General features: G+C 37.6%; 2 protein-coding genes across 3 annotated transcripts in view; one reads left to right on the top strand and one right to left on the bottom strand.

Moving 5' to 3' along the window:
• Nucleotides 1–25670, top strand: part of DCAF12 (DDB1 and CUL4 associated factor 12) — a 120105-nt gene that overhangs the window by 62545 nt on the left and 31890 nt on the right. For both annotated transcript variants that reach the window (XR_013486077.1, XM_020978918.2), the window contains exons 3-7: nt 9635–9841; nt 16666–16726; nt 21205–21398; nt 22699–22764; nt 24145–24307. Coding sequence is in view for 1 of the 2 variants with exons in the window: in XM_020978918.2 (XP_020834577.1) it covers nt 9635–9841; nt 16666–16726; nt 21205–21398; nt 22699–22764; nt 24145–24307 (691 nt within the window). In the remaining variant the exon portion in view is untranslated. The remainder of the gene's footprint in view (nt 1–9634; nt 9842–16665; nt 16727–21204; nt 21399–22698; nt 22765–24144; nt 24308–25670) is intronic.
• On the bottom strand, nt 14477–15811 carry DNAJA1 (DnaJ heat shock protein family (Hsp40) member A1). The gene is given in 6 exon segments (XM_078154516.1): nt 14477–14649; nt 14908–15048; nt 15051–15224; nt 15227–15405; nt 15407–15587; nt 15781–15811. Coding segments are annotated over 6 exon segments (879 nt in total).

Raw genomic sequence — 25670 nt, 5'->3', positions numbered from 1 at the left:
TTATAGAAGTGATTGTTGATAATTCAAAATAAATTAATTTAAAAAATAAAAAAGAAGGAAAAAAGAATAGGTAGGTCAATGAACAAATCATGAAAACAGTCATTATTAAAGATAGTGACAACGTATTGCTAAAATTTTGGAGATACAGTGAAAGCAATGTATTGGGGGAAAACATATCTTTAAACACTTTCATCAATAAAAGGGGCATGCAACTAAAGAAAATTAGAAAACCAATAAATTAGCCCCCCGCCAATTAAATACCAGAATAGAAATCCTGAAAATCAAAGGAGAGGTTGACATTAGAAAGAAACAAAATTAATAAAACTAGGAGCTATTTTTGGTAGGGGGAATAACAATAAAATAGAAAGCCATTAGCTAATTTGATTTTTCAAAAAGAGAGAAGGAAACCAAATTACCAATATCAGAAATGAAAAAAGTGAATTCACAACCAATTAATAAGAAATAAAGAATTATTTACAAAATTACAAATTGCCCAGATTGATAGAACAGGAAATAGTTTAATACTCTTATAAAAAGGAATTGAACAAGACACAAATGATCTCCTAATGAAGGGGAAAACCCCAAACCAGATGGGTTTACAAGTAAATTCTGCTGAATGTTTAAAGAATAATTCATTCCAATACCATGTAAGTTGTTTAGAGGGAAAATAGGAAAAGAAGGGGTCCTACCAAATTCCTTCTATGACACAAATATAATCTTGCTGCCTGAATCAGGGAGAGTTAAAACCGAGAAAACTATAGACCAACATCCCTAATGAATATTAATGCAAAAATTTAAAATAAAATATGAGCAATGAGACAACAGCAACATATCACAAAGATAATGCACTTTGACCATGATGGTCAAACTATCTTGATTTGATTAAAAATGTAGTAATAGTTAAATATTAAGAAAATTATGAACATTATTAACAAAAACAGCAAAAAATGTATCTCAATAGATTTGTGTTATATCTATATATGTGTGTAGATGCAAAAATAGATACAGAAAAGACTTTTGAAAAGATGCAGCAACCATTCCTCTTAAAATACTAGAAAGCGTAGGAATAATTGGAGCTTTCCTTAAAATGCTAAGTAATACCTATCTAAAACTAAGAGGAGAACGAGGAGAACAATATATCCAGCAACAATATTGTAAAGATGATCAGTTCCAAAAAACCTTAGGAACTCTGATCATCGCAGTGACCAACCACACATCCAAAGGTCTCATGATGAAATATGCTATCCACCTCAAAAAGCTGATGGACTCAGAATGCAGTTTTATGCATATTTTATTTTTTTCAGAAATGGCTAGTGTGAGAATTTGTTTTGCTTAACTATCTCAGTAAGTAGGGGAGGGAGAAGAGAGAGCGAGAGAATCCATAACTGCAGATAAAATGCACTTTTAAGAAAAAGAAAAAAGTACAACCAATACTGGAAAGGGCCAGGAATGTTGTGTTACCAGGAGGGAACCAGGTTACAGTGAGAGCCAAAAATTGAAGGGAGTGGAAAATGACACCTTTAATTGTGGAAGAGGCATTCCAAAGAGCAGGAAGGGGTGAGTAGCTTTAGAGTGGAACATTAATAGAAGGAGTGCTAGATTGAGGAGGATGGGAGCAAGGAATGGGTGATAGCGAATGGGGTTTGCATAATGATAGCTGGTGATTCAGAATCAACAGAATAGGGAGAAGATGATGGGGTAAGAGTATGAAGTTTCAGGAGTGGGGAACCTGTGTGGCCTTGAGGCCATATGTGGCCTTCTATGTCCTTGGGTGCAGCCTTTTGACTGAGTCCAAGTTTTACAGAATAAATCCTTTTATTAAGGGGATTTGTTCTGTGAAGTCTGGATTCAGTCAAAGGGCCACACTTGAGGTCCGAGAGGGCCACATGTGGCCTTGAGGCTGCAGGTTCCACACCTCTGGTTCATACTCTCACCCCATCATGCTCTCCATATTTAGGGTTCATATTATGCACCATTGAGGACTGAGTGCAAGCAGATTATCTGTGGTTGGAGAGGACATTGAAGAATGAAGTTGATTGACCTGTTCAGAGGTCTTCATTGATGTCCAGCCTTGTGGCAGATGATGATATTGATTCTTGTAAGAATCACGAAGTCCACTTCACAACAGGCAGGATCAGGCAAAGTGCAGCTGTAGGAGTCTGGATGAAAGGCAAGAGCTGGCAGTGTGAGGTAGGTGTGATCTCTGAATAACTGTTGGAGCACTGAGAAGGTAACAAAGAGGCCATGGGGAGCTAAGCTATATATCTGAGGCTAGCAGAGTGCTCCTTGAAAAGTCTCGGGTTAAAACAGAAACCACAGGTTGGCTGGCTAGATACTGTGTTCCTGGAAGTACCAGGAAGGAGACCACTGCCTCCGGGGAAGGAAGGAGGGTACGAGTATTGTAGGCTAAAACTAAGGCTAATTCATCTTTCCCTGGGAAGTCTTGGGTCCAAAAGATAATCCAGGGTTGTCCAAGAGTCATAAGAAATCAGAAGAAATAGAATAGGATATTCCAAAAAGCGAAGAAACCCAGGCTGCAACTCCAAATAACATATCCTGCAAAACTGAGCTTAATTATCAATGAAGAAAAATGGGACTTTTATAAGAAATGGAAGCAGAAAAAGCAATTTGAAGTACAAGCAAATTTGAGGCATCTTACGAAAAATTTTAAAGTGAGAGATGAGAAAATATTCAATTTGCAAACATATGTACAAAAAAACTTCAGGAGAGATTAAAAAGTATAATTACCAGTAAAAGATTAAGTGATGAAATAAATTCTCTCATAGGCTATTTAAAAATAAGAAATTGCATGGAATGCTAGAGAATTGGGATCAAGAAGGATGTGAAAGGCTAAAGATTTAATTGGAACTTAAAAGAATGAGTTATATGAAAAGAAGAAATAAATTAATATTCCATGGATTAAATCCCATTACTCTCTTTAGGTGACATTATCTTTTATGAGATATGATTAACATAGTGGGAAGTTTCTTTTCAAGAAAAGGGAGAGGGAAGGCAGAGGAAAACCACAGATGCATGTGGTCCCCACCTCTATCCCCCACTTATCCCAAGTCATAATTGAATAGATAAAGGTTAATAACTTTAGTTTCTCAACTTATAGTAAGGGTGCAGTGAGTAGGACTAGACTTCATGGTTTTGGACACAAGAGTGACTACCAGCATAAGACATTGTTTCTATTTCAAAGTCTTCCTTCATGAATTTATATTTCTAATAGTGAGGCAGAGGAGAAAATAGGGAGGACTATAATAAGATTTAAAAATACAAGAACATAGAAATAGAATAGAGGAAAGAGGTCAAACTTGGTACTTCAGAAGTTTATATGCTTGGAGCAGCCAGGTGGCGCAATGGATAGAGTACTGGCCCTGGAGTCAGGATGACCTGAGTTCAAATCCCAGCCTCAGATACTTGACATCTGCTAGCTATGTGACCCTGGGCGAGTCACTTAACCCTGACTGCCTTGCCAAAAAAAAAAAAAGTTGTATGCTCATGAAGGATACATAATAAATAAGACTATAGCCCCTGAATTAGAGAATGGTCAGAATAATTAGAAAGGAAGAGAAATGAGAACAAAGCAAAGAAAAACTTCTTAGAAAAGGACCTAGCAAGAAAGTATTAGGTAAAATAAGAGGTTAGTGGGCTCTGGCTGTGAAGAAGGATGAGTCAAAAAGGGGAAGAAATAAATAATTTTTATTTATTTAGCAATTTAAGTAAATTCCAGGAACTTAGGATAAGTTAGGTAAATGGAAATAGGGAGAAAGCCCTTGGGAATTGAGTAGCATCAGAGTCATGTAAACAAAACTAATTGCCAGGAGAAAGTACTGATTTAAAAGAGGAAGGGGGGGAAAAATCAATATAAAAGAAATAAATTGAAGAAACCTAAGCCTAACAATTATAATCTTAAATGTGAATGGATTAATAAGTAATACAATAAAATGAGAATGACATGGTAGATAGGAAAAGAAAACCCAACAATTTGCTGTTATACAGGCACCTCATTTTATTGCTCTTCCCTATACTGATCTTCACAGATATTTTGGTTTTCACAAACTGAAGGTTTGTAGCAGCCCTGCATCGATCAAGTCCATTGGTGCTATTTTTCCAACAGTATGTGTTCACATTGTGTCTCTATGTCACATTTTGGTAGTTCTCGCAATATTTCAAATGTTTTCATTATTATTATATCTGTTATGGTGATCTTGATCAATGATCTTTGATGTTACCATTGTAATTGTTTTGGATCACCACAAACCACACCCATGTAAGAAAGTGAACATAATCAATGCTGTGTATGTTCTGACTGCTCCACTGACGAGTCATTCCCCATCTCTTTCCTTCTCATCCGGGCTCCCTATTCTTCGAGATGCAATAATATTGAAATTGGGCCAATTAATAATCCTACAGTAGTCTCTAAGTATTTAAGTGAAAGGAAGAGTCAATCATTGCAGCAGACTTCATTGTTTTTTAAGAAATTGCCTCAGCACCCCAAGCTTACCACCACTCTGATCAGCAGCCATCAACATGGAGGCAAGACCCTCCACCAGCAAAAAGATACAACTCATTGAAGACTCAGATGATGGTTAACATTTTTTAAGCCATAAAGTATTTTTTTAATTGAGGTATGTACATTGTTCTCTTAGACATAATACTATTGCACACTTACTAGATTACAGTATAGTGTAAACTTAACTTTTATATGTACTGGGAAACCAAAAATTTCGTGACTTTCTTTATTGAGACATTTGCTTTATTGCTTTGGTCTGGAACAGAACCCACAATATCTCTGAGGAATGCCTGTACAAGAAACATATAAAAATAAGAGCATAAAGAGCATAAAACAAAAGTATATTGTGATTTGAAGGGGAAAAAAAAGCAAGAGTTGCAAACATATTATCAGACCAGGGATTTTTAATCTTTTTTGAGTTGTGGACCCCTTTAGCAGTCTTGCAAAATCTGTGGGTCAGAATAATGTTTTTTATGCATAAAATAAAATGTATAGCATTATAAAGGAAAACCAACATTATAAAGAAAAACAACAATGCTGAAATATAGCTTATCAGAATGTTTTAAGACACCAATTTCACAGATCCAAAGAAATCCTGTGCTAGACAAAACAAAAAAAAATTCACAGCATCAAGGGAGATAGGGAAATTTTACTTATAAAAAGGAACTACAGATAATAATATTATATCAATACTAAATGTATGTGTATGTATATATACATACATATGTATACTATATATACCATCTTTTGAATCAAAACCTTAAAAAATATCTTTTTCTAAGCACATAGTGTTATTTGGAAAACTAGATCATGGCCTATAGCATGGAAAAGTTTTGAATAAATATTAAAAAACATAAATGCTAACTAAGCACAGCATATTTAAAGACCATAACAATAAAAATATTCATATTCTATAATTTTTTCAGCCATTTTCTCATAAGCATCTACCTTTTTCCTTTTCTGCTACCATTAAAAGTTATGCTATGAATTTTTTTAAAATATGGGACCTTTGTTTCTGTCTTTGATGCCATCACAGAATTGCTGAGTCCCTGTACATTGTTTTGTAATTTCTCTTATACAATTCCAAATTATTTTCCAAAATGGTTAGATCAATTCACAGCTTTGCTAATAGTGCACACGACTCTACTTCAGCAAATCATAGCCTTCCTTTTTAAAAAAATAAGTTTTTATTGATGTCTTTTTTTTATACTCATAATTATCCTTTCCCTACTGCTAGAGAGCCATCCTATATAAGAAATAATATTTTTGTTGTTGTTGTTGTTGTTTTAAGGCATTTGGGGTTAAGTGACTTGCCCAGGGTCACACAGCTAGTAAGTGTCAAGTGTTTGGTCTGAGGCTGGATTTGAACTCAGGTCCTCCTGACTTCAGGGCCAGTGCTATATCCACTGCGCCACCTAGCTGCCCCAAGAAATATTTTTAAAGACAAAAAAGAAAAGGTGAAAAAAATCTAATCAGTAATTGAAAAAGTCAGAAAACATACACACTTTGTAACACCTGTGGACTTCCCACCTCCATGAAGGGGTGGATTGGGAACACCCTATCATATTTCTTCATTTGATTCATGCTTGGTCTTTATAATTTTGTTATATACACTTTTTATGTGTGTAGTTATCATTACCTTGCTATAGTTATTATATGTGTTGTTTCTTTGACTCTGCTTACTTTACCCTTCATCAGTTCATGTAGAACTTATCATACTTCTCTGTGTGCATCATATGCTTCATTTCTTAACAGCACAGTAGTATTCCATTACATTCATAATCCATGATTTGTTTAGCCATTTCCCAATCAATGGCATCTACTTTGTTTCCAAACCTTTTCTACTGCACAAAGTGTTGCTACAAATATCTTCTTAACAATGACTTCCTTAAGGGATAAGCCCAGCAAGAGAGTCTCTTGTTTGAAAGGTATGGACACTTTAGTCACTTAATTTGTATAATGCCAAATTTGCTTTCCAAAATAATCGTACCTTTTCACAGCTCCACCAACAATGTATTAATGTGCCATCTTTTGTCTTCTTTGATGAGTTTTAGGCTGTGAGATAAAACCTCAAGATAGTTTTAATTTGCATTTCTCTCAGTCATTTGGAGCATTCTTTTATGGGGTTGTGAATTCTTTGTAATTCTTTTAAGAACTTTTTTCTCTCTCAGCCTCTTCCTTTCCTTCTCTAGGTGTATTAATTTTTTCTATGTAGGAGCTTTTTATTTTCATGTAATTAAAGTTGTCTATTTTACCTTTTGTAATTGCCTCTATTTCCTGTTTGGTACCATATCCTTCCTTACCCAAGACTCACCTCCTCCATTAAAACTTTCCTGAGTTTACTCCATCTGCCTTGAGGCATTTTAATTACTCTAGCAAAGTGATGGAGACCCATTTCTTAACATGTTTTATGCCTATGACTGTATGTTGTTCCTGAATAGATGGCAAATTTATTGAGGGTTGGAGCTTAGTATTCCTTCCCTTTTCACCTGTTAAGAATCCCTTCCCTCTTCTAAGGACTAACTCAGATGCCTCAAGTTAACAAGCATTTATTAGGTGCTTATTCTTGTGCTGAGCTCTGGGAATATAAGTACAAGCAGAAAGAGAGTTCTTGCCCTCAGAGCTTACATTCTGATGTGGAGATATCACACATTAAAAAGGAAGCCAAAAGAAGAGGAAGGGAATGTTGCAGTGTAGAGGAAGAGGGAAAATGTAACTGAGCCTTGAGAGAAATGAATGAAGATGTGGATGTCCTGAATACTTCTCTAAAATAGGGTTACCTAGGAGCAATCAACCATTTAGAGGAAGGGGACAAAGGGCCAGAGTGGACTTGCAGAGTGAGGAGGCTGCATGGGGTCAGAGTGCTTTTCCAAGGAGTAAAGGCTGTTGTGGCATGGTGGAGAAAGTTCAGAGTCAGGAGTCTCAGAGTCTAGAGAGAAATGAATCTTCATGAATCCTTACCTGATCTTCTGTAACTGCCTATCCCTAACAGAATTCAGAGCACACTTTGTTTTGTATCTCTCTTTGTGTAATATTGTATATTATAGTTTTCTATATGTATGTCATATCCTTCTGTCTCCCCAGTGCCTATTATAGGTGGAGCTTAAATTTGTGTTTGAATTAGTTCTCACTTACCATTTTTGACTTTTCACCATGTGGCAGGAACTCAGGAAATGGTAGCTACTAAGTATTTTGTTGTATATTTATTTGTTGATATGAGCATTCTTGGGTTTTGAGGCCATTTATGTGACCTGAGTTAGTTGGGTACTTGGGTTCCTTTGCCTACTTCTAGGGTTTTCTGGAGTATACTGTGTCTGGTGCTTAGCAATATTTGTTTCTCTCCTCCTGGCCCTAAGTGAAGGGAGGCCAACTGTCCTAGAGTTCTGATGAGTATATATGGAGGGATTGGGGTGGGACAAAGAAGGAGGAGAAGAAAACATCTAGGTTAGATCTAGCATCTTTATATTGAAACACTTAGCCATTCAGAAGATAGCAGAAAATTTAACAAATGAGAATTTTTTGGAACATGCTGTCATTCATTCTTTCCTTCCTTCTAATAAAATATAAACTGAGCAGAGATTAGATAAGAGTTTACATATGAAACAGAGATAGAAATGGTACGTGGTGTAGGATTCGACTTTGTGACTTATTCCTTTGCTATCCAACTTGATATAATGTTTTTTATATCATTCTGGAGTCAAGGGATGGCAAATGATAGTTCAAGGGATAATCCCAAGTCACAGTCAATTTTTTAAATGCCTAATCTGTGCCATACACTGGGGATACAAAGAAAGGTATGAGATAGTCCTTCCCCTAAAGGAACTCACAATCTAATGAGGGGAGAGACAGCACATAAAAAGCTGAAAAGGGGGAAGCTTGAAAAGGTTACCTGTCCCAGGGCATGATGAAGTCATGCAGTGGGAGAGGCAAACTATCTGAGGAGGTGTTAGTTTCTGAATTGATTTCATCTTACAGAATGATGAGTTTCTGAAGATGATGAAGTCCATGAAAGTAGCTAGGTGGCAAATGATGAGAATTCCCTGAGTGTCATCCTTAAATGAGGAGGATCAAGAATGAGCTTCCAAATGTCTACTTCCTGCCCTCTCCAGCCAGAGAGAGGGAAGAGCCCCAGGAGCAGGGGCTACTGAGGGGTGTGAGTTTCTGAGTTTTTCATCTTGCAGTATAATGAGTCTGTTTTTGTCTGGCCTGTGAGCTAAGAATTGTTTTTACATCTTTAAATAAAACAAAACTTTAATTTAGAATGTAAAAACCATTCTTCAGGCCATAGTTTGCTGATCCCTGTGGAGTTTTCAGGTAATGCAACCCGACACTTGGAATGAACATATCAGCACCAATAGTTATTTAATGTTCAAGACTAACTTGGACTCTTAACTTTTCTGATATTGACTGGTTAAGGCAAATACTATAACCTCAGTGGTAGGGAGAACTTGAGTATGAACTTGTTTACCTTAAGAGGAGAATCTGTTTATTACCATCATGGGGTTTTTTAAAAATTTTTTCAATTAAAAAAAATTCTTTCCCTCCTGCTGCCTCCCTCTCATTTAAACACCACCACCAAAACCTTTGTGATAAATATGTATAATCAACTAAAACTAATTCCAGCATTGCCCATATCCAAAAATTATATGTCTCAGTCTACATCCTGAGTCCATTGTCTGCTGACGGGAGGTAGGTAATGTATTTCATCCTAAGGCCATCTGGAGTCATGGTTTCTCATTGCATTCACTGGTCAGTTTTTAAGTCTTTCAGAGTTGTTTGTCTTTTAAATATTACTTAAATTGTATTGCTGGTTCTGCTCACTTCACTCCACATCAGTTCATACAAGTTTTTCCATGTTTCTCTAAAACTATTCCCTTCATAATTTGTTTAGCCACTCCCTAATTGAGGGGCACTCCTTTGGTTTCCATTTTTTTTCCACAACAAAAAGACTTGGTATAAATATTTTTGTATCAGCATAATATTTAAAAACATTTCACCTAGCAGGTCTTTCTGATGAAGCTATAACCCTGTAATCTACAACCCTGAAAAAATGGTACATTTCCTCAGCTTCTTAGTTATTCTTTTATGGTATTTCCCTGCCCCATTTTTTTTCAGTTGTTTGTGGTCGATGTCCAGACAGGCCAGATCACCAAGATTCCCATTTTGAAAGATCGAGAACCTGGAGTGGTGACCCAGCAGGGCTGTGGTATCCATGCCATCGAGCTGAACCCCTCAAGAACTCTACTGGCCACGGGAGGAGACAATCCCAACAGCCTTGCGATCTATCGGCTGCCTACGTTAGATCCTGTGTGTGTGGGAGATGTAAGTTTTTTCTAAATGTATCTGCGGATGTATAGAGGGAAGAAATAACAACTACTGTGATGTTCATTTATTTGAGGTTTACCTAGACTTTCATATCATGCATAATGGGGAAAAGAAACAACTACTGTAATGGTCATCTATTTGAGATTTGCCTAGACTTTCACATCAGAGTTGTACTTACATTCCTGCTTGATGATTGGTGCACCTGGTTTAAAGTGTCCAACAGGTACATGGAAATGAATCATATACATGTGATTCACCATGTTCCTATTTGCTCTAGAAGTTGAATTTAGAAACTAAGCTTTCTTATGTGTGGTCCAAATAGGGTAGCCACATAATGAAGGATCCAGAGAAGCTCTTATAAGGTGTTTCTGTGGAGAGGACCTCCCTTTGGCATTCTATCCATCTTCCCTTCTCTCTCCCGTCTGAGGCCAGTATTAGAATTGAGCTCCCTTTACTTAGTATGGGCCTAGAAAAGTCAGGGTTTACCCCAGCTGAAAACCAGGAACACAAACATAATCTTATATAATTATTTTCTTTAAGGGTTTCATGATGATATTGTACAGTAATGTATTTGGGATGAAGAATTCCACAGCTATATGCTGTCACAGACCATTTAAAAGATGAGGCATCTTCTTAGAATGGGCAGTAGATAATAAAATCTACAGTTACCACATTTACTCACAAACTCTAATTCCCTTTGGAATTCCTGCCAAAGTGTGTATGAGATGAAGATGTATCCAGCTTCTCAATCCATGACTTTAGAGATTTCTTTTACACCTTCAGATTGACAAAATTTCCAGGCATTGGGGAGAATTTAATAACCTTTGAATATTTTAAGTTAAAATACTTTCTTTTTTATTTGCCATTACTAATTGGGAGCTTATTTCTTAGAATTTGGAATTTGCCCCAAGTGGCAGGTTACTTTTATTCGTGTTAGAGTTTTTGCTAGTAGAATCTAACAAAAGGGTAAGCTGAGGCAGTCCTCCAAGCGAGATAACGTTTATGAGCAGGGTCATGAGTCCTGTCAACAAATGGATCAATGTCTTTTCTCCATTTATGCCGAAGACCCCCCAGCAAAATGACAGTTTCTCTTTATAGGTTTTGGGGAGTAAAGAACAAAGAACAGAACAGGGTAGATTGTTGAGGATAACATGATTGGTTATACAGCTGAGGTGCAAGGAACAACATGATTGGTTGGAAGTTTGGTAATGGGGCCTAGCAACAAAGCCCTCCTTACCTCTTGGTGCAAGATAATAAACCAAATATCCTTGAAGGATAATTTGGGATGTAAAACTATTAGACCTGACTCCCTTGTGTTCACATGCATCCCCCAAGGTCAGTTAAATTCCTTGAGGCACAAATAAATCAGTGATTAGCAAGAGAGCTGGATTTTTACACTTAACACATTATAGGCCAGCCAAATCCTGAGCTAAGTTTAGAGACAAAGAGCTGTGACTTAACCATTTACGGACAAAAGCAGTTAGAGAACAAAATCAATTAATTATAAATAAGATCAATAAGAAAATGATACAGGATCAATTTAACCTCAGAATCATCTAAAATCAGTTGATTCTGGACTTTAGTGGCGCCCAGGCTATAGACTTTTATTTCCCTTTGTCCTTTTTCTGTCTTTTCTTTGAGGAGCCATAAAGTGATACTGAGAACTTGTCTGAATGAGTGTTGAAATGTGTTTGGAGCATAACCCTAAGCATTCCTTTAATATCTCATTTTAGAATTGATTGAGCCCTATCTTGGATCTTTTGTGTTTTTAGACAGTACTACTTGTTTAATGAATTCCATGATTTTTTTTACCAAGTATCAGTTTCTCCTTTTTTATTAAGTATAAATTTATCTCTTTCAGTTTCAGAGGATGTGGATATGGCTGCTATTTTTTAGTACTTTGAGACTGGGTATAGACTTTGTTGTTCATATCATTCATAACTTCATAGACAGCTCATCTCCCACTTTGTTCTTCCATATTGTCCACATATCTAAAGTGTTGAAATCTCTTCTAAAAAACTCATCCAGCTATCCAGCCCGTGGATCATGTTAGTTGTTTTTATGCACCTTCTCAAGCTCTGTTATGTGGCAGCAACCGAAACTATACATTGCATTCTAAGCGCAGGTGAATTCTGATTTTGTATAAGGGGAGAGCTATGTTTTCTGTCTCCAAGCTTTCCTAATAATGTTGAGCATTTCATCATCTAGAAGAGTCAAACTTATTTTTGTTCTACTGAGCAGTTAGCCGTTTTGTCAAAATATAATCTTTCCTAGATCCACTCAAGTTCTTTTTTTAAATTCATTTTGAACTTAAATGCAAAAAGACAAAAAAAATTTCCATTTACACAGTATAATACAAAGAGAGGATTTGATATGAAACCATGAATCTTCATTTCACACTGTTTGCTTTAAAAAAAACCTATGTAATAAATACTACACATCATTTTCAAAGCTACCCTGCTTTTCTGTGGTTCCATTGAGTTTTCTTTTGTTCTCTGCTGTGCCCTTTTTATTTTTTTCTCCTTTCCTCCCCACAGTGCTCTAGAGAAGGCCACCATTAGACACAGATATGTTTATATATATTTATATATGTATGTATATAAATATATATACATGTTAAAACCATACTATACATCGCTTTATCAGTTCTTTCTCTGGAGGTAGATGGCATCTTCCTTCATAGGTCCTTTATAGTTGATTTGAGTATTTATAATATTCAAAATAACTGGGTCATTCACAGTTGTTCTTCGAACAATATTGCTGTTACTGTATAAGTGTTCTCTTGGTTCTGCTCATTTAATTCTTCATTATTTCCTGCAAGTCTTTCCGTATTTTTCTAAGATCATTGAGCTCATCATTTCTTGTAGCACAGTCCCATCACAATCACATACCACAACTTATTTAGCCATTCCCCAATTGATGGGCATCCCCTCAATTTCCAGTTCTTTGCCATCATAAAGACAGCTGCTATAAATATTTTAGAACATATAAGTTCTTTTCCTTTTTCCGTGATCACCTTGAGAAACAGACCTAATAGTGATGTTGCTGGGTCAGTGGGTATACATAGTTTCATAACTCTTTGGGTTATAAATCCAAAATGGATGGATCAGTTCACAGTTCCACCAACAGTATATTAGTGTCCCAGTTTTTCTACATCACCTCCAACATTTGTCATTTTCCCCTTTTATCACTTTAGCTAACCTGATAGGTGTGAGATCCATTCGAGTTCAAACACGTATTTGCTTCTGTGCCCTCTGAGAAAGATGCAGCCATCATATCATGTTATTTACATTACTTAAGCCTTGTGTGACTGAACAGGGAGTTTATGCCAAGGGGCAGGCCTAGTCTCTTTGTTTTCCCAATTTTCTCTCCCAAAGTAGATAGCGTTAGGAGAAAAAATGACAGAACTACATAGGGGAAGAGGAATAGCCATGTAAAAAAAAAACTTGGCTTTATTGACACCTTTTGTTTTTACATCCATCATTTCCACCCACCCTCTGAATTAAACTCTCCCTTGTAATCAAGAAAAACAGTTAAGCAAAGATAGCCAATATAGTGACCGTGCCTGTTGATATAGGTTATAGTTTACTCTAGTAATCCCCCTACCTCTCTGGTGAGAACAAGGAGATAGGTCTTGTTAATGGTTTTTGTGGTTCTTTTTGCGAAACTATTATTTTCTCCTCTCTTTTCATTTCTTCCCACATTTGGCATTAAACCTGAGCAGCCTTCCTAGCATGGGGCTTTCTCTTGACCTTTCAATTTAAGCCTAAGAAAAGGCTCTTCCTTGACCTCCAACTTTTCCTCTTTCTATCTGTCCTTTCCCCCTCTTCCTCATCTTTTTTTTAAAAATTTCGTTTCATGAGAATTGAGGCTTAAACCAAACTGACTTCTTTATTGCATCTATAGAGAGCAAAACTTTCTTGTTTGTATTGTGGATTTTAGATTAATAGGCCAGGGTAAACTTAGTCTTTCAGGATTGATTCAGTGGCACCAGGTGGAAAACAGTGTAATCAAATCCCAAATCTAATCATTTACACAACACTTAAATTAGAGCAAGATAGCATCCTGCTAATGAGAGGCATTTGAGTTAGCAAGAATGATTCAAAGGCACCTGTCTCATCCCATCCTACTTTTTTAAAAATTCAGTAAAAAATTTAATTTCAGAGTTTAATAATTATAAATGCTTGTGTACATTTAATCAATCAAGAATTAAACCTCAATCTAAGGCCCTACATATGTGCTTTGAAGCAAAAGTACAAATCATGAAAAATTGCTTGGGGGCTTCTTCACCATAAGGAAATAATTAACAATGTTAAACTATCTTGCACTCTGAACGTCATAAATTGCAAAGTCAGCATTTTATATCACTGATTTTATTCATTAACATGAACATAAAAAACATAACTATAGTTGAATATTACAACAAAAACAATAGCTAGTGGTGAGTGTGTTGAGATGATTGTAGTCCTTCACTCATTCATTATTGCATACAAAAGCCAGCATTACAGTGAAGAGTATTCATTGGCTCCCATTAAGAGGTTTCACACTGAACACTACTTCATACTCATCATCCTTATAAATGCTACCATTCGTCCCCATTGTAATGTCATCTTTCTTGAGATGAGTCAAAGTTCACCATTCTACTCGATGCATTTCTCCAGTCTCCTCTACTTCCTTTCTTTCAAGCAGTAATTTTTCCAACAAAGATAGCTTATCTGATGAAAGAAAACCATTCTCTGGAAAGTTTACCTTAAATTCAATTATTAGAATCCTTTTTTCATAAGGTCAGTAATAAATCGAGATGCCTTAATTCAGCACACATTTGATATTTCTATTTCCAAGCTTGGCAATCTGACCAGGGCGAGAAGGAATGACGATAGTTCTATTGTCAAGAGTTGATATTGGTTTCTGAAAGCCACACAGTGCTTCAACGAATTGGATATCTGTACACATGAAAAGATCCCCAGCTCATTGTGTAAATATAGTGTGGTCCTTCTGATCCAAAGCAATGTTAATATCTTCTGGCTCAAGATCTTCTGGCTCAAGTCCTCGCTCCTAGTCACCTTCATTATGGAATGTTATCTCCTGACCATCTTTCATGCCCTTGTCATTATGAACCTCCAGAATCTTTTTCCCTTGAACAATTTTCCTTCTGCTGCAATATTTAAATCTATCTCTAGGTCTGATTTGTTCCCTGCATCCTGGCATTCCATGCAAATTGATTGAATTTGCTGAACCATTCTAGGTTCTATCTGATGAATTCTTATGTGCATTCCAGTATCTCTGCATTTGATACAGCATTCCACAGCTCCATTCTTACCACCCTGTCCTTCACATTTATCACAAATCAAATTCTTTTGCAAAGCCAGTTTCTTGTTGTACCATTATATAAATCTTTTAAGGTCACTGGCAACTGATGAGCAACATTTTTATCTCTCTGTTTCTTTAGCCTTCTTCCACCTCCTCAAAAAAACATAGCAAATATTTTGACTGGAAAACCAAGGTCATTAGCAGAACCACCCTCTTTGATGGCTTGTTCTCCACCTTTGTCATATAAATCTTTTCTTTGTATCAGAAAGCATTTCATAAGCTGAGAATTGTTTGAACTTTTCTCCTTCATTTGAATTCTTATCTATTTTATCTATCAAGTGGTATTTCAAAGATAGCTTCCTATATGCCTTTTTTAGTTCTTCCTGGGAGGCATTGAGTTTTACCCCAAAAAAATCATAATAAGGCTTTCTTCCTTATTTTCTATAATCAGGGAGTGATGCTCAGGGTATACCACTGTGGAAGTGTCAATGTCTGAGGGATGAAAGGGAACTGCCAGTGAATCATTTGGGATGTTGGGGGAGCAAGTGGGAAAAAAGAGAAGATTGCAGTGGGGCGAGTTCTTTTGCATGGAGCTAGGGCAGCGACAGCTCCTTTTCTCCCTCCACTTTTCACCAAGTTTTCTAGAAAGTTCTCCATCACATCCTATTTAGAACACTAACTTGATCCTCAGAAAGTTCTGAGACGAGAAATTAAATCTAGAAACAGTGTTAAGAACCCTTCAAGAAGGCGAAATCATTCTTGGTCATGCAGAGATGTCAGAATTGACAATTCTGCTATTTTTAACTTTGCTTACCCCAAGGGATAAAAGATCCATATATATAAAGCAAATTTCTGCTTTAAATAAGCAAATATAGTATTAATAGAAATGGAAATAGTTATTAATGTGATGAGGGTCAAGATCAGTGGTGTCAAACTCAAATAGAAATAGATCCCCGTGGGCCACATATGACTTAGAAAACCACAAATTACCATTATCTATATTGTACTATAATTTTATTTATTTTGTCAAACATTTCCCAATTACATTTTAATTTGGTTCTACATTCAGAACCAGAGTTTTGTGAGCCACACACCTCAAATAATTAATTTTGAATGATGGGGCTATTAGCATTGTATTTTGTTTTGTTTTGTTTTTGCTTGGGAAACAGGAACAGTTCTCCTGGGAATATGTAAGGGAGAATCAGGCAAGGACTTGAGATAAATGCCAGCTGAACTAATTTACTGATTCCCAGGCATCACCATTTCCTTAAGAGAATTGATTGTCTCTCAGTTTCAAGAGAGATCTGGAGATGTTTATGCAGTCCCCATTGGTTAGAATGTTATTACATTTATCATTTTTACAAATGTGTGTTGGAGTAGACTATAGCTGCCATTTTAGCAAATTGATTTGTAGGTTTTCTTTGGCTGACTCACAGACTCAAAATAATGGAATCAGTATGATGAACCCTGTTTTCTGAGTGATTTTCTTTTCTTCTCTCCCCTGCTTCAAGGATGGACACAAGGACTGGATATTCTCTATTGCATGGATCAGTGATACCATGGCAGTTTCTGGTAAAATTATCATATTCTAAGATGATTTTCAGTGTTGTATGATCTTTTGGAACCTTCTGGCTAAGGGATTCTCATCACACAATTGACAAAAACTACAAGAGTGCTTGATTCAAAAGAGCTTAGAAGCCAAAAGTTATAGGATATATTCTGTACGTTCTCCTTAAAATCATTTTTGAGTAGGATTATCAGTGCTAGAGGCAACAAAGAACATATAGAAGTAGAAGTCAGAAGACTAATGGGAGTGATTAGTCAGTCAACAAGTATTTATTAAATGTCTGCTGTATACCATGGTATACAAACACAGTGAGTGAAATGATCCCTGCTTACAAGGTGCTTACATTCTAATAGCTGTAAGGACCTATGTCAGTATATACAGAAAAAAAACAAAGGTGATAAGCACAAATAAACACAAACTAGCTAAATACAAGGTGATTTGAAAGGGAGGCACTAGCAGCTGAGGAGATCAAAGAAGGCTTCATGCGTAAGATGGTGCTTGACTGCGTCTTGATGGGAGAGCAGGATCCTCTGAGCTGGAGGTAAGGAGGGAGTACATTCCTGGCATATTGGGCGGTCAGTGCAAAGACAAGAGATGGGAAGTGGAGCACTGCCTGTGAGGAACAGGGGAAAGGCTGGCTTGGCCGGAGTTCAGGATGAGGGATTGGTGAGGAGGAAGGAAAAGGGTACAATGAGGTTGGAAAGAAAATTCCATTTGGATAAGTTCTTTACTCTTTTCCTTGGTTGTATGACAAGATTTTTATTTCAGGGAGCTGCAGGATTTTTTAAAAATGTATTTAAATATAGGAGAGAATCTAGGGCTATGCGATTTTCAGGCTCTGGCATTTAAAAGAAGTTGTACTTTTAGAGAAAATGTTTCAGTCAAGTATTTATTTTAATATCACCAGCAGCAAACTCAAAAAAGGAAAGCAAAGGATCCCCAGAACTTTATCTTTCTGTCCACAATCCCACATACATTTTTTTAGCTAAGAGCAATATTTTAATTTGAGCTTGACAGTAACCACTGAGCTGGTTCTATACCAGATTCTAAGAAGTATAGGCAGAAATACAAGAATACTCTACTCCCTTTGGGTTCCTACCTGAGGCTAGGACCTACCAAGAGCTGAGTTACTGATTTCCCACATTTTTCTTAAGTATTATTTGCCTTCCTCTGTTCCTTCTAAACCTAAGTGCTAAGGTGAAGACAGTGGCACCTAAGGATGGTACTCAAGGTGACCAGGAGGTGAATTTCATTGTCTTTATCCCTAAGGAAGGAAAGTGACATGAACCTTATTTAGGATGCTGCCTGAATACTGGATTTATGGCCTCCAAGTCATCCTCAGCTTCTCATTCTCCCTTATCCTACACATCCAACAGCTTCTAAGTCTTCTTGATTCTAGCTCCACAATATCTCTGCCATCTGTCCTGTTCTTTCTAATTACTAGCTCTCCAGCCTTGTTCAGGCCCTCATCTGGACTCAATAATCTCTGCCTCAAGTTTCTCGCCTCCTAAATGTATCTTCCACACAACTGCTGGAGTGATTTTCCTAAAGCACTGGCCTGAACATGTCACTCCTCTACTGAATTAAGTAACTCCAGTAACCCCCTCTTAACCTTTAGCATCAAATACAAGCACCTTTGTTTGGTATTTAAAATATTTCAAAATCTAATTCCACCCTACATTTCCAAGCTTGATTATACATTACTACACGAACCTAATCTCTACAGCTGTTAGTGCCTCACCTTTCCCAAATTATCTTGTATATATTTTATATATACCTACATGTATATGCGGTTTCCCTCATACTACTGTATGAATGTAATCCCCTTAGGGCAAGTACTGTTCGGGGATACAAAGACAAAAGGCAGCAACTAGAAACAGGGTTGTCATGTGGCAATATCACCGTATATTAAGCCCTTGTCAACTGATTGCTTGAAATGCCTCTATATGGGGTACTGTGCTAGGCACTAAGAATGTAAAGACCAAAGTTAAATATTCTTTGACCTCAAGGACTTTCTATCTTCTTGGAGGTTTACTATTTGCAGGCAGTTGAATAAGAGCTCCCTAACTGAGGGAGTTGAGAACACTTTACATGAGAAAGTGGTCCTTGAGTTAGTCTTTGGATAAATATGAAGAATCTAAGAGGCAGAGGTAAGGAGAAGTGGACTACACTCCATGCATGTGGAACAAACTATGACAAGGCATGGAAACAGGAGATGGTGTGCAGAGTTTATGGAATACCTAGTAGGCCTATTAAGATAGAACATAAAGTTAAGGAAAGAGAATAATATGAAATTCATCTAGAAAGGTAGGTTGGAGCCAGGTTATAGAGGACTTTAAATGGAAATCTGGGGAGACTGCCAAAGGGCAAAAGAATGCCAATAAGAAGGAGGAGACTAAACAGACCCATGCCTTAGACTATTTTGGCAGCTCCATTTGGATAGATTTGAGTAGGGATTTGAGAGATCAGAGCCAAAATACCAATTAGGAGGCTGCATTGCAATAGTCGTGGCAAAAGTCTGAACTAAGTGAGTTCTGACTATGTGAGTGTAGAGAAGGGGTGGATATGAAGGATGTGGGGATGAACTCCTCCACAGTGCTTGGCAACTGAATGTACATGGAGATGAAGAAGAAGGAAGAGTCAAAGTTAAATCTGAGATTATGAAAGCAGGTGGATGGAAGGATGATAAATAGGAAAAGCTTTGGAGGAGGGTCCAGTTCAGCAAGGAACATAATGAGTTGAGTTTGGGTCATGTTGAGTTTAAGATGCCATCATCAGATTAGAAATGTTTAGCAGGTAATTGACCATGCAAGATTAAAATTCAAGAGAGGGGTTGGGGTTGAATGTATAGTTTAGTGCATCATCAGATTAGAGCTGATGAGATAAACAAGAGAGAATGAATATACAGAAAGAAGAGAGCCTATGTCTGGATCTTTGGGGACACCAAAGTTTAAGAAGTAGGTGGAATATACCCGCAAAAAAGACTGAAAAAGAGTAGACAAGCAAAAAGAGAATGATTTACTTCTACCATTTCAAGTATAGCAAGAAGCACATTGGAAGGCATTTCAAAGCCATGGAATAAGGCAAAACTGTGGCACTAATCCTATTCAGTTACCCTGGTGATGGTCACAAAGGGGTCTGAGTGAGAATGAATGAATGTGTATCCATCCCAGCAATTGGAAAAATAATCTAAACTAAATGATCTTTCAATAGTGAGTCAGATGTGGCCCCTTTCTATGAAAAGGATAGTATCTTTAAAGGCAGTAAAGGTGAGGATGGTGTTACTAGCTCCATGAGAATCTTGAGTAGGAAAAGGTAAGCCTTACTGACATTTTCCTATGTCATATCCCTGAGTTTGGCTGTGTTAAAGAAAATTTATTCCTTGAAATAAAAGCATTTTATTTCAAAAGCAATTTCTTAGTGGAATTTTTAAAATGTAAGATATTTTGCTATCCCTAAGACCAAACAAGTCACACTTATGATACATATTGTAGTTTACAAGGAATTTTTCTTAATGGTAGCCCTGTGAGGTGGCTAATACTTAAGTATCATCTCCTTTATACAGATGAGGAACCTGAGGGTCAGAGAGGCTGTGATTTGTATCCACACACATATCTCAGTCAGGATTCAAACTGAGGCCTGGCAACTCAAAACTGCTTGCTTTTCTTTATGCTACCTATAACTAGAACTAAGGCTCTCAAAATGAAAATGAATCAGGACTTCTCTAGGATCTCATCATTCAGAGTAATAGTTTGTCGCCTACCTCAGAGACTGTTTCTTTCATTCTCCATCCCACACCTGGCTCTTCCCTTCCACATCAGCCTGGTGTTTTGCAGTTATTCCTTTCCCCTCCTGCTAAGGGCCCTCAGAACTGAGGCCATTAGCACTGATCCCTGCCGTGAATTCACATGACAGAACTGTGTGTGAGGCTCAGACACTGCTGGTTTTCTCTCTTGGTGTTCCTGATTTAGACCAGGCTAGCTATTTATGAGAATTAACACAGAACCAGGGCCTGAAGAAAAAGCAGTCAGGAAATCAGGCCTGTGTGACAACACAAATTAAAAAGACACTCTAGCCCTCAACTAGTCCTATTTCAGGACTCTGAATTCTTGTTAGACTCTTAGTAGGATATTGGTGAGTGTGAGAAGGGACAAAGGATTTACAACTATAAGACATTTTAGAGGCTATTAAACCTAATACCTCATTTTACAAATGAAGAAACTGATGCACAAAGAGTTGACTTGCCAGAGTCACAAAACTAGGCAGTATCTGGGATGTGATTTGAACCCAGGTATTCCTGGCTTGTTCAGCAAACTAACCACTATATCACAAAATCTCTAGGAGTAAGGGAACATTTGTGTGGGGGAAGAGGAAGTTGTCCTAATTTCTGCAAAATTAGACTAATGAAACCCACCGTTTGGTTGTGAGGAAGGTTAGTCAGTGCTTTGTGTTTGTCCAAACTGAGTACTTGTTCCCTCTGCAGGCTCACGGGATGGTTCCATGGGGCTTTGGGAGGTGACAGAAGATGTGTTGACCAAAAGTGATGCCAGGCACAACGTATCCCGAGTCCCTGTGTATGCTCACATCACACACAGGGCCCTAAAAGACATCCCTAAGGAGAATACTAATCCTGACAACTGCAAGGTCCGGGCTCTGGCCTTCAACAATAAAAACAAAGTAAGGATGTGTGCATGTGCTCACATGCTGTGTGCAGGGCACTGAGGGGCATACACAGGGGCGAATGTAACAAACCACAGGAAGATGTCAGCGCTGCTGGGGAATTTCATTACTGGAGCCTGCTTTTTCTTTTTCTTACTGTTAGACAATTTGGGAAATATTTCCTTTATTCTTGAGCTTTCAGTGAACAAGACTGGAAGTAGGCATCAGCAGCTTTCCCATGATGAGGATGCATCTATATCTTGGGCTTGAGTTAGTATTAATCAAGTAACTTGGGTCTTTCTGGGCTCCCAGCAGTGCTTAATTTGGTTCTCTTCTCCCTAAAATGGAGAGAAATATTTGCCAGAAAAAATAACAAGGTTGTAAGTCCAGCCTTGAGAGGTGGGAGCAACTGGCCTAGAACACAAGTCAGCAAATAAGACTTGTGTTGGTACCACTCTCATTTCCCTGAGACGGTCCCCAGCTTAGATGGTTTGTGTCTGGTTTGTGCCTGTTTTCCCAGAGTTGTGTGGACTTACTTATGTACACACACAAGTACATGCATGTTTTGTTGATCCTTTATTTACCTGCTGTGGACATAGACGCTCACAGGTGCTATAGTCTATTCTTGGACAGATTTTCACATTAATATTTTATTATTATTATGACCCTAAAAGCAGTCACTTGCCTTATTCTGTTTTCTTCTCCGATGACTTACACTACAAAGTTGACTTGTGTCTTCCAAATCAGAAGTGTGGAATAAGGTGGAGGTAACTTGAGACAGGGCTAAAAGAATCATAAGAAGAACAAATGTCTCCAAAAGTGGAGGTCAAGCAGTTAATAATAATAATAATTATTATTATTATTATTATAACTTATATTTCTATAGCACTTTAAAGTTTACAAGATGGTTTTACCCTACCAATTCTTAGAGGTAGGTGCTATTATATATAATATATAATAAGTGTATATTATATGTAATATTATATATTATAATACTAAATATATAGTTATTATTATCCTTATTTTCCAAATGAGAAGACTGAGACTCAGAGGTAGAGGTATTTTGCCCATAGTCACAGAGTTGTGATTCAGATCCATTTTTCTTGACTTCACTAAACCCAGCTCTCTTTCTTTTATACCATATTACCTCTCCACAGTGAAGCAAGAACTTTAATGGGGTGAGATATGGGGAGGAACCAAAATGGAAAGTCATGGCTGCCTGGTTCTAGGCACCACTCATCCAGTTCGGCCTTTAATGGCTATGGGACATGAATTGTTGTAGAGGTATCTTTAACCTGCTTCTCATTCTTTCTTCCAGGAGCTTGGAGCAGTGTCCCTCGATGGCTACTTTCATCTCTGGAAAGCAGAACACACACTGTCCAAGGTGTGATCACAGTACTTCCTTTGTGACTTTGTATGAAAATCAGTTAATCTTGTAGTCATGGTACTCTGTGAATCTTCCCTAGTCTCCTAACCAATTCTGAGATACTCAGCTATAGAAAACCCCTGGGTACCCTTTTGCCTACAACTAAGCTTGAGGAAATTGTAGAAACCTCCTGAATTTAACTCTTAGATCATTAGAATCCAAGTGTATGCTTCTTTTTGCGAATCCTAGATATTTAGATGGCTGAATTAGAAGATATTTTTTAATTCTTTTCAATAGTAGCCCTCCTAGTCTATTTAAGTATTTATAAATAATTAACTACTTGATTAAGGCATTGAGGGCAAATAAAATTAAGTATTAGCCATTGGCAAGTGAATATCAATTATAAATAAAAACAAAGTGTCCCTGAAATTATCATGTAAATCAGGGGGAAGTTGGATTCAGTTTACATACAATTTTTCTAGAATGTATTAAATCCAATTTACTTATATTTGAAGTAGTATCTTCCTCTTAAGTCCATAATCAAACATTCTTTGTTGCTTGCAACTTCTGTGTTGTGATTATTTCTCACAAGGAAGCAGTACTCAGAAAGTCCTTTTTCTTTTAGCAAGTTTACAAGATTTTGTTCTTCACGATGCTAGTATAGTGCTTCACATAGACAGGTACTCAATGAAAATCTGTCATGTGGATGAATAAGTGATTCTGACAAGATTCCAATGTGTTTCTTATTGGAGGGTAAAAGGGAATAGAATGGGTTACCCTCCTAATCCTCCCACACGTACACTGCCCTTTTGATTTGCTTTCTGTAGTCTACTCTATCGTAGCAGTTCTGTTGAATGTAATGACTTGGTCAAAGGTAATGAGATTGCTGTATTTATCCCATAATGAGGAGAAAGATGGCTGTTTGAGTAGAGCAGGTTCCTCTAAACTACACTCTGATTCTTTGGTTTAAGGCTTATCTTCTTTCCTGCCTTATTCTCGCTATATCTTTTTTTTTAAAGGCAATTGGGGTAAAGTGACTCGCCCAGGGTCACACAGCTAGTTGAGTGTCAAGTGTTTGGTCTGAGGCCGGATTTGAAATCAGGTCCTCCTGACTTCGGGACTGGTGCTCTATCCACTATGCCACCTAGCTGCCCCTCCTGCCTTATTCTCACCAATGTCCACCTATTTTCATTTCTTAAAGATGATCACACGCTTTTTCTTCTGGCAACTCTTGAGGATGGTTCTCTAGAGACACAGAAGAAAGAGTTTTTATGGGTTTTTTCATTGATAGTTTATATTTTTATCTGTTGATCATCTTGCCCTCTGAAAGCATTGGGGTCAGGGGTTGTCTGCCATTTCCTTGTGTCATATGCTCATCCTCTTTCTGTTGGTTTTCAGCTCCTGTCCATCAAGCTGCCATACTGTCGTGAGAATGTGTGTCTGGCCTATGGCCATGAGTGGTCTGTGTATGCAGTGGGCTCCCAAGCTCATGTTTCCTTCTTGGACCCACGACAACCGTCACACAATGTCAAATCAGTCTGCTCCAGAGAACGAGGCAGTGGTGAGAACCCCAGTGTGGGCATACTTGCTTTGCCCACAACATGCACATATATATGAGCTAACATACTCCTTCTTGCCTTCTGTCTTATTTGGCCAACATAGTTACAAGGCCAAGGCACACCTGGGCAAAAAATTGCAGATATGTTTTGAGTTTTCAAAATGATGAAATACAAATGCATTATTCTTTGTGGGTAAAATAGGTGGATTTGTGGTGTGAGAGTGAAACAGCAATACTTCAACAATGAGACAACTGTTCCTAAACATCATAAGTAAGTTGTATCCAAAGCCACATTTAGAGCCATATTGTAAACTAGCAACCAGTAAGTATTTTGTTTCAGTATTAGCCCTCAGTGACCAAATAGCATTAGTTCAGGGGTGGGGAAACTGTGGCTTCAAGGCCACATGTGGCCTTCTAGGTCCTCAAGTGTGGCCCTTTGAATCCAAACTTCACAGAACAAATCCCCTTAATAAAAGGACTTGTTCTGTAAAATTTGGACTCAGAAAAAAGGCTGCACCCAAGGACCTAGAAAGCCACATGTGGCCTCAAGGCCACAGGTTCCCTACCCCTGGGTTAAATACTGTTGTCATCCTTAACTGAGACACTGGCCTTTTTTTTTTCATTGAACCTGTGATTTCATTGGTAAAGGAAATGCCTAATGAAGAAATTCCCTCTACCAATATAAATCCATACCTACCTGCAACTTATAGTCTTGTTTAAGATATAACTGTTTGGTTGCCTTGGGCACTGAGAGGTTGAATGTCTTACCCAGGGTCAGCAGCCAGTATGTGTGTCAGAGGAGGACTTGAACTTGTAGGTCTTCCTGACGCTGAAGCCAGCTCGCTTTCCTTTATGCCACCTTGCCTCTCACTGACACTGGCTTCCCAGGACAAATTGAGTTTCTAATTCTGTTATTTTCAAAGCCCCAAGTGGTAGGAACATCTGTTCTTTCTCTGCTTGGGACTCTTACTTGGAGAATATCCTCAGTTTCAGTGAAGAATAGCCAAGTCCTCCCCTCCTACTATTTCTATCTTTATCTTTCTGTCCCACTCTACTATTCTCACTCTTTCCCCCTTCCTAACCTAATGTATTTTAGAAACAATAATAATGGTAACACAATACTTCCATGCATTTATATAGTATTTTACAGCTATCAAAACATTTTCATATATGTTATCTCATTTGATCTTTATAACAACCCTGTATGATGTAAGTTGTTTTAGATGTTAGTGGTTTTATAGAAGGGAAAGCTAAGGTTCAGAGAACCTCACCAGCACTATAGCATGGTGCCCATGGCTGAATACTAAAAATGGATACCAGGTATTGAAATAACTTGCAAATGTGGCTGCCAAATTCTTCTCAATGA

The sequence above is a fragment of the Phascolarctos cinereus genome, unplaced genomic scaffold (assembly GCF_003287225.1).
Source record: "Phascolarctos cinereus isolate Bilbo 61053 unplaced genomic scaffold, phaCin_HiC Scaffold_4;HRSCAF=312, whole genome shotgun sequence".
Taxonomy (NCBI): Eukaryota; Metazoa; Chordata; class Mammalia; order Diprotodontia; family Phascolarctidae; genus Phascolarctos; species Phascolarctos cinereus.
Note: the sequence above shows the minus strand (reverse complement) of the source record. Positions and strands in the feature narration are given on the sequence as shown.